Here is a 10,000-nt window from a genome sequence, read left to right on the forward strand (position 1 = left end):
TGTGTGTATATATATATATATATATATATATATATATATATATATATATATATATATATATATATATATATATATATATATATATGTATGTGTGTAGGTGTGGAAAAATCACAAGACTACATATATATATATATATATATATATATACACATACATACATATATGATATTCTCTTCAGTTATTTCATCAAGCACTAATTATGAAAACATACATATGTATGTATATATATATATATATGTGTAGGTGTGGGAAAAATCACAAGACTACATATATATATATATATATATATATAATATATATATATATATATATATATATATATATATATATACAGAATAGCACCATACTGGTATATATAGACCATTACTATATGGCTGAGATGTGCATATTTTACAAGGTAGATTTAAAAGTAGGAAAAATGTTTTACAAATTCCATTGATCAACTTTTTTTTTATTTTATTTTTTTCTCTTTAGGTATTTCATCATGCACTAATCATGAAAACATACTTTTATTATATATATATATATATATATATATATATATATATATATATATATATACACACAGAACTGCACCATACTAGCATATATAGGTCATTAACATATGGTTTTACAAAGGTGGATTTAAAACTTCAATAAAAGTGTTGGTGGGCAACATGTCACAGGGGAAAATAACTCAGCCAATCACAGGACAAACACACTTACACAAAGGTGAGTTGAAATTTTTTTAATGTATTGTTTGCCAAAAAAACAGAGACAAGGCATGCAAATAAAATTCAACATATTTTATCCTGTCAATTTTAAGGCTATTTTCTTTTTCCACCTGCTAATGTGTACAATATTACAGCAGTCTACCAGCAAACTCAATATTGCATGCATCTCCTTTTGTGCAGACCTTTTTTTTACACACACACACACACACACGTTGGCCTCCACATATTTTCCTTAAGCGCACTTCCAAGTTATAATACCTCCCATATATAATAACCCCTTCAAGTTGCCACTCACACACACACGCACACGTACACAATCCCCCCGCGTGCAAGTGTTCCACGTCCCTTGCGGCGCACTGTTGGGCGGGAATAGACCTCCGTTTGTGTGCGTCTGGGTGCGTGCGCAGCAATGGACCCACGAATCCATGCCAACTAATTGTGGCGAGATCATTAGGACGAAGAGGGCCCGCTTGGAGCTGCATGCAAGGACGACCTGCACGCCACGGAACTCCTCCGTGGGGGCGGGAAATGCGTCAATTTGTCGACATTTTTCATGCACTTTGACAACTTGCTCGGGAGGAAGACATAACTCTGTTTGCTGGAGACAAGATAAATAAATCTGATATCAAATGCGAGCAGTTTTGTGGCGTGTGTGAAGTGAAGGGATTTATATTTATATAGCGCTTTTTCTCTAGTGGAACCCACATATCTAAGTTGCATTTAAACCAGTGTGGGTGGCACAGGTGGGCAAAGTGTCTTGCCCAAGGACACAAAGGCAGTGAAAGATAAAATAAAATAAATCGGGAAAACTGGCCTTTTTTGTTCGGGGTTCTTTTTATTGTGCGGCATAACAGGGTTGATAGAGGGTTGCAGGTTCGATCCCCGCTTCCGCCATCCTAGTCACTGCCGTTGTGTCCTTGGGCATGAAATTTACCCGCCTGCTCCCAGTGCCACCCACACTGGTTCAAAGGCCTACTGAAATGAGATTGTCTCATTTAAACGGGAATAGCAGGTCCATTCTATGTGTCATACTTGATCATTTCGCGATATTGACATATTTTTGCTGAAAGGATTTAGTAGAGAACATCGACGATAAAGTTCGCAACTTTTGGTCGCTAATAAAAAAAGCCTTGCCTGTACTGGAAGTAGCAGACGATGTGCGCGTGACGTCACCGGTGTGAGGGCTCCTCACATCCTCACATTGTTTATAATGATGGCCACCTGCAGTAAGAGCAATTCCGACCGAGAAAGCGACAATTTCCCCATTAATTTGAGCGAGGATGAAAGATTCGTAGATGAGGATATTGATAGTGAAGGACTAGAAAAAAGAAAAAAAATCGACGGCTCCGGGCGACGGCAGTGTGAGCGTTTCAGATGTAATTAGACACATTTACTAGGATAATTCTGGAAGATCACTTATCTGCTTGTTGTTTTAATAGTGTTTTAGTGAGATTGTAAAGACATACCTCGAGGTCGAATGGCTGCGGTGAACGCGCCAGTGCTTCAGAGAGAAGCCGAGGAGCCAAGCTCACAGCTGCCTTGTTTGACAGCTACTACAGGAGGACGAATAATCCACTGATGTCTCCGGTAAGAAGTATATATATCACAATTTTCCCGTCCAAAAACATGCTGGTTGACCGCTCTGTGTTAAAGCTTCACAACAAACAAAGAAACACCGGCTGTGCCTCGGTGCTAAAGACAGCTGCAATACGCCGCTTTCCACCAACAGCATTCTTCTTTGACGTCTCCATTATTAATTGAACAAATTGCAAAAGATTCAGCAACACAGATGTTCAAATTACTCTGTAATTACGCAATGAAAAGAGACGACTTTTAGTTAAAGTGGTGCTGAGCTAGTATGTCCGCTCCAACCCGAAACGTCACAAACACACGTCATCATTCCGCGACGTTTTCATCAAGGAACTCCGCGGGAAATTTAAAATTGCAATTTAGTAAACTAAAAAGGCCGTATTGGCATGTGTTGCAATGTTAATATTTCATCATTGATATATAAACTATCAGACTGCGGGGTCGGTAGCAGTGGGTTTCAGTAGGCCTTTAAATGTAAAAATTAGATATTGGGTTTCACTATGTAAAGCGCTTTGAGTCACTAGAGAAAAAGCGCTATATAAATATAATCCACTTCACTAGGGATGTCGGAAGCGGGGTTCGAACCTGGATTCCCAGAGTTGCTGGCACGGCCACTCTACCAACCGAGCTATGCCGCACAATGAAGACACACCCAAACCAAAAAAAAGCGCACTTTAGTGCGAGTTTTCCCAAATTTATTTTATAACCTTATTTTTTTATATATATTTTTCCACTAACTTTGTGAAACTTGCGTGACTTTTTGAGCGTCTCCAACCCCCTTTGACTTCATCACAGTGAGTGCGTAAAATAATTCCTTTGTTTTGTTTATTTAGCCCACATTTTTCCGCGCTATTCACACTGCGTCAATTAACGCGCCATTCATTACGCATGGATTTTTTGGTGGGGTTTTTTGCGTTTATTATAAAAAAAAATAACGGCACGGACGTGTATTAGTGCTTAATAAAAACATTTTACATTGTTTCATAACATATTGGAATATGATAACGTTCGTTTGGTGACAATGTGGGCTAAATATACAAAAAAGTAATTATTTTACGCACTCACGCGTCCAGGCCGCTCCGAAGCGCGTCTCTCCGGGGCTCCTCTCTTAAAAAAAAAAAAAAAAGCCAGCCGTCCCGGTGCTTCGTCCTTATTGGTCAGGTGGGGGCGTTGCCCCACGTGACGCGGCGTCTTAAGCGTCTACTTCCACGCGCGTCTCGGCGCGCTTTCTTGAGGGTGGGAAGTCTTCTCGTCGGAGCTCGGAAAGTGGCGGACGGGCCGGTTGCGCGCTCGTCATCATTCGGAGGAGGGCGACGCGCGCTCTATCTCTCCCACGCGCGTAAACGCAACCCACGCACGCAGCCGGCGCGCACGCTCACACACGCCCGGAGACGCTCTTGTCGCCGCAGTCAATCACCGGCACCGACCTGCACGGATCTTTTTTCTTCTTTCCCCACCCTTCCTTACACACACCGCGAAGACGCGTGAGTACAAACTGTGCGCGGGTGTTGTTGATGTTTTCTTGTTGTGTAAAGTCCGGCCATATGTCGGTTTATATTTGGCCTGACGCAACTTGTACGTTTATTTTGGAAGAACGTTCCAAACTATTTCTCCTGGCATGTCAAATGTGCGCGCCTCCGACGCGCAGACGACTGAAGAATTAAGCCTGAACTTTAACGCTCCTTTCAAGTTTTAAAAAGGAGGGGACACTCGGGGAAATGGTATTTTAAAGGCGTGAAATAACAACAAAAAAAGTTGTTTTTAGCCAATGTGCTTTAAGTAATGTTAATTATATTTATATAGCGCTTTTTCTCTAGTGACTCAAAGCGCTTTACATACAACCCAATATTTATTTTTTACATTTAAACCAGTGTGGGTGGCACTGGGAGAAGGTGGGTAAAGTGTCTTGCTCAAGGACACAACGGCAGTGACTAGGATAGCGGAAGCGGGGATCGAACGTGCAACCCTCAAGTTGCTGGCACGGCTGCTCTACCAAGCGCTAATGTTAAATAGTGTCCTCTGACTTGCATTATTTACTTTAAAATATATATTTTTTGTATTTATTTACCATTAAAACAAGTATTTATGAAGTAATTATGTGTTGGATGATGGATGGAAGAATAAATGTAGATATTTGGCTCACACAGACACACAACTTTGACTTAATTAAACAAAAAGCCAAGAAATGGTGCAATATTTAATTGTGTGTGTGTGTGTGTGTTTGTTTCAGGGTGAGTTTCGAAGATGCTGTGAACACAAAAAAATAAAGCCTATGCATTTATGAGTTTGTTGGTAAATTGCGACACACGCGTCCTTAAACATATTTTAACTTAAACGCCAAATTAATTGCCTGGAAAGTTCCTTCTGGCGTGGACCGGATAAAAGTGTTTGCTTTTTTCCACGCATGTTGCCTCTCTTCCGTGCTCCTTTTCCGCATTTTTCTATTCGAATCAACTCTTCTTTGATGCTCAAATTCCTTTAAAAAATATATATTATTTGTACACAATTTAAAAGCATCTTTTTTCATGTACAACATTTTGAAAATATAAACTTCATGTTTGAAATTCTGTCAGTCAAGTGGACAAATGTACTTAAAAATGCTGATTTTAAATCCTTCAACTAAATCCTAATTTATTTTGTATTGTGTGTGTGTGTGTGTGTGTAGTTGCAGTGCCCCTTATCCGACCCCGCCGGTCATGTCAGTTTAGCTGCCCTGCGGGATGCCTGATCATGACAGCGCCGCGCTCCTAACCAAACAGACCAAGCGTAGACGCGTGGACATCGGGGTGAAAAGGACCGTAGGGGGCGGCGTGACCGGGGTCCTGCTCGACGGCATGAACCTGCAGTCGCACAGCCCCGATCGGGACGGGGATCTCTCGCTGGCGGCCCGCGGCCACGGCGACGGGGAGAAATCCAACGTTCTGAGGAAGCTGCTGAAAAGGGCCAACTCCTACGAGGACACCATGATGCCTTTCCCCGGGGCAACTATTATCTCGCAGCTCCTTAAGAGCAACATGGGAAAGAACGGCGGGAGCGACTCCGGCTTTCAGGTTCTTCATTTTCTTGTTCACAAATCCGTCATTGATTACTTAAAGTACGCTTGTTGTGCTTTTCAGGGCAGTGGAGCTCTGTCCAGTGGGGGCTCAGAGATCCAGGCCGAGGACGGCTGCAGCAACGCCTCCTCCCAAGACCGGGACAGTCCGTCCAACTGCATTTCCCCCGGACCCACTCTCCCTTTGGTTCCGCCCTCTTTCGGGCGACCGACTTCCAACCTCAGTTCCCATACTACTGTTCAGCCGCTCTCCCTTACGTCGTTTGACTTCGACAGGCTGTCAGATGAGCACCTACGGGCGAAGAGGGCCCGGGTGGAAAACATCATCCGTGGCATGAGTCATTCCCCGCTGGTCCAGTCCAGCATTGCCGGCGACCACGGCAAAGAAAGCAACTTCGACAATGAGAGGTGCAGAAACGGGGGTGCTAACGAGCACAGGGGTACCAGTCACGGCCGTAGCCGAAGCGACTGCACCTCTTCCCTTCTCAGCTCTCCAGGTTCACGAGCTGGCGGGGTTAGCGCCGGCGAGGTCTACCGGGAGAACAAAAGGAAGCAGCGCCTGCCTCAACAGCAACAGAGCTTCCCGCAGCTGGTGTGTTCCAGGCAGGAGCAGCGACAAGAGGAGAGGAGACAGCTGAAACTGCAGCTGGAAGACATGCAGGTGGGTCACCAAGGATCTTTGGCGTTCACACATCGCCGGTTGAGATGGCGGTTCTTAAACCACCGTGAACCGAGCCACGACGATGGCAAAAACTCTTGCTCAACGTGACGCCAAGGGCGATTGGTACGGTAGTTACCATGTTCATTTCGGGAAAGTCCCAGAAGTCGATGTGACTGCCGGATTATGTCTGTGATAACTTGGTATTTTTATGGCTCTCGGGGTGAAAATGCGGATGCTGCCGTTCTTTACACAGTGAAAGATGTTTTAAACATGGTCCATTTCAAACCATCAAGATCGGGTTATTTTTTGGGCGGTTGTCAGGGGGTGGCAGAAGGGTTAGTTCGAAGGTCCTGAGTAGTCCTGAGTTCAATCCCGGGCTACTCCGGCTTCCTCCCACCTCGAAAACAAACACCTGGGGATAGGTTGATTGGCAACACTAAATTGGCCCGACTGTGTGAATGTGAGTTTGAATGTTGTCTGTCTATCTGTGTTGGATCTGCGATGAGGTGGCGACTTGTCCAGGGTGTACGCCGCCTACCGCCCGATTGTAGCTGAAATAGGCTCCAACGACCCCAAAAGGGAATAAACGGTAGAAAATGGATGAATGGAAGATCGGTTTATTTTTTGGGCGGTTAGTTAGTTCATCTGCCTCACAATACAAAGGTCCTGAGTAGTCTTGAGTTCAATCCCGGGCTCGGAATCTTTCTGTGTGGAGTTTGCATGTCCTCCCCGTGACTGCGTGGGTTTCCCTCCGGTTACTCCAGCCTCCTCCCACCGGCAAAAACATGCACCTGGGGATAGGTTGATTGGCAACGCTAAATTAACCCGAGAGTGTGAATGTGAGTGTGAATGTTGTCTGTCTATCTGTGTTGGATCTGCGATGAGGTGGCGACTTGTCCAGGGTGTTCCCCGCCTACCGCCCGAATGTAGCTGAGATAGGCTCCAGCGACCCCAAAAGGGAATAAACGGTAGAAAATGGATGAATGGAAGATCTGTTTATTTTTTGGGCGGTTGTCAGGGGGTGGCAGAAGGGTTAGTTCATCTGCCTCACAATACGAAGGTCCTGAGTAGTCCTGAGTTCAATCCCGGGCTACTCCGGCTTCCTCCCACCTCCAAAGACACACACCTGGGGATAGGTTGATTGGCAACACTAAATTGGCCCGACTGTGTGAATGTGAGTGTGAATGTTGTCTGTCTATCCGTGTTGGATCTGCGATGAGGTGGAGACTTGTCCAGGGTGTACCCCGCCTACCGCCCGAATGGAGCTGAGATAGGCTCCAGCGACCCCAAAAGGGAATAAACGGTAGAAAATGGATAGATGGAAGATCGGTTTATTTTTTGGGCGGTTGTCAGAGGGTGGCAGAAGGGTTAGTTCATCTGCCTCACAATACGAAGGTCTTGAGTAGTCCTGAGTTCAATCCCGGGCTACTCCGGCTCCCTCCCACCTCGAAAACAAACACCTGGGGATAGGTTGATTGGCAACACTAAATTGGCTCGACTGTGTGAATGTGAGTTTGAATGTTGTCTGTCTATCTGTGTTGGATCTGCGATGAGGTGGCGACTTGTCCAGGGTGTAGCCCGCCTACCGCCCAAATGTAGCTGAGATAGGCTCCAGGGACCCCAAAAGGGAATAAACGGTAGAAAATGGATGAATGGAAGATCGGTTTATTTTTTGGGCGGTTAGTTAGTTCATCTGCCTCACAATACAAAGGTCCTGAGTAGTCCTGAGTTCAATCCTGGGCTCTGGATCTTTCTGTGTCGAGTTTGCATGTCCTCCCCGTGACTGCGTGGGTTCCCTCCGGTTACTCCAGCCTCCTCCCACTGCCAAAGACATGCACCTGGGGATAGGTTGATTGGCAACGCTAAATTAACCAGAGTGTGTGAATGTGAGTTTGAATGTTGTCTGTCTATCTGTGTTGGCCCTGTGATGAGGTGGCGACTTGTCCAGGGAGTACCCGCCCACCGCCCGAATGTAGCTGAGATAGGCTCCAGCGACCCCAAAAGGGAATAAACGGTAGAAAATGGATAGATGGAAGATCGGTTTATTTTTTGGGCGGTTGTCAGGGGGTGGCAGAAGGGTTAGTTCATCTGCCTCACAATACAAAGGTTCTGAGTAGTCCTGAGTTCAATCCCGGGCTACTCCGGCTTCCTCCCACCTCGAAAACAAACACCTGGGGATAGGTTGATTGGCAACGCTAAATTGGCCCGAGTGTGTGAATGTGAGTTTGAATGTTGTCCGTCTATCTGTGTTGGATCTGCAATGAGGTGGCGACTTGTCCAGGTTGTACCCCGCCTACCGCCTGATTGTAGCTGAGATAGGTTCCAGCTTGTTTCAAAAGGGAATAAGCTGTAGAAAATGGATAGATGGAAGATCGGTTTATTTTTTGGGCGGTTAGTTAGTTCATCTGCCTCACAATACAAAGGTCCTGAGTAGTCCTGAGTTCAATCCTGGGCTCGGAATCTTTCTGTGTGGAGTTTGCATGTCCTCCCCGTGACTGCGTGGGTTCCCTCCGGTTACTCCAGCCTCCTCCCACCGCCAAAAACATGCACCTGGGGATAGGTTGATTGGCAACACTAAATTAACCCGAGTGTGTGAATGTGAGTTTGAATGTTGTCTGTCTATCTGTGTTGGCCCTGCGATGAGGTGGCGACTTGTCCAGGGTGCACGTGAGATAGGCTCTAGCAACCCCCCGCCACCCCAAAAAGGACACGCTGTAGAAAAATGGATGGATTACTCTTTGCATTTGACCAATCCCCTATAAAGATGGGACTCAATACCTTGGAGGTAATGAGTCCCATTTTATAGTCTTTGGTATGACTCGGCCGGGGTTTGAATGCACGACCTATCGATCTCAGGACGGACACTCTAACCACAAGGCAGGGTTCTGTGCGGTGTCACACGGTCTTTGGCGAAGAATGGCGAACCGCTACCTTAACCGGCAATGCGAACACCCCTAAAGACTTACAATAAATAACCATCCTCTGTTCTATCTTGTTTAGAAGCAACTGCGCCAACTCCAGGAAAAGTTCTATCAGATCTACGACTCTGAGACAGAAGAAGAGGACGAGATCCACGATAGAGGCGAGGGGGACAGAGGTGGTGAGAGGGATGAGGATGGTAACCTGTCCGAGGACAGTATTCGCTCTGATGGTCTAGAGGAGAGGCACAGAGACAGAGGGCGCCGCCGCCATGATGAACTGTCAGAACTGGACCCGGGTCTGTTCCTGGACCGGGCCAGAGCCCTACTTAGACAGCAGGCCTTGATGGACGGCGAAATGGTGGACGACGTGGAAGGGAGGTCTCAGGAGGAGGAAGAGGAGAGGATGGTGAAGAGGAAAGGAGGGCGACAGTTAGCGGAGACGCTGAAGCAAGAGCTCAACTGTGCCGTCTCGCAGGTCGTCGACACCGTCGTCAAGGGCTTCTCGTCGCCCAAGCAGGCCGTCAGCCATCATCATGGCTGTCATAGTAGCACCCCGGCTGCCCCTTCCTCTTCATCCAATTCATCCTCCTCCTGTCCGCCGCTCTTTGGGCCTCTCCCCTCCCTCACCCCGGATTCCCGTTTCGGCGGCGGCGCGTTGGCCCTGAGTCTCAACGGGGACGGCAGCCCCACCTCCAACTACCACTCGTCCAATCAGAGGCTCCACTGTTTCGGAGACATCATCGCCCCCAGCCCGTTGGATTCCTTCAACGGTCTGAGCGGCAGATTAAGCAGCGTGCCGACTCCCAACGACCAAACCGAGGCGTTGCCGCTCGTGGTCCGCAAGAGCGGCGGCGCCGGCGGCTGCGAGGAAAACGGCAACCCTCCGCTACCTCCTCCTCCACCTCCGCACCACCCCTCTCTCCCACTCACAGCCACTCTTGGCTTCAGCCCTCCGTCCTTTCGCCATCCGTTCCCCCTCCCGCTTATGGGCTACCCCTTTCACAGCCCTCTGGGGTCGCACGGGGGCGGGTACACCACGGCGGCCAAAGACAACAACCACCAC

At 47.1% G+C, this 10,000-nt stretch overlaps 1 protein-coding gene across 1 annotated transcript in view; it reads left to right on the forward strand.

Annotated features, from left to right (window-relative positions):
- The first annotated feature begins 3,545 nt into the window (after nucleotides 1-3,545).
- LOC133544053 (prospero homeobox protein 1-like) overlaps nucleotides 3,546-10,000 on the forward strand; it is a 94,167-nt gene continuing 87,712 nt past the window's right edge. Inside the window, exons 1-5 of the mRNA XM_061889083.1 lie at nucleotides 3,546-3,787; nucleotides 4,969-5,353; nucleotides 5,420-5,763; nucleotides 5,845-6,016; nucleotides 9,017-10,000. The exon at nucleotides 9,017-10,000 is cut by the window's right edge and continues 234 nt beyond it. Coding sequence (XP_061745067.1) covers nucleotides 5,024-5,353; nucleotides 5,420-5,763; nucleotides 5,845-6,016; nucleotides 9,017-10,000 — 1,830 coding nt within the window. The 5' untranslated portion in view covers nucleotides 3,546-3,787; nucleotides 4,969-5,023. The remainder of the gene's footprint in view (nucleotides 3,788-4,968; nucleotides 5,354-5,419; nucleotides 5,764-5,844; nucleotides 6,017-9,016) is intronic.

Source organism: Nerophis ophidion, linkage group LG27, assembly GCF_033978795.1.
Source record: "Nerophis ophidion isolate RoL-2023_Sa linkage group LG27, RoL_Noph_v1.0, whole genome shotgun sequence".
Taxonomy (NCBI): Eukaryota; Metazoa; Chordata; class Actinopteri; order Syngnathiformes; family Syngnathidae; genus Nerophis; species Nerophis ophidion.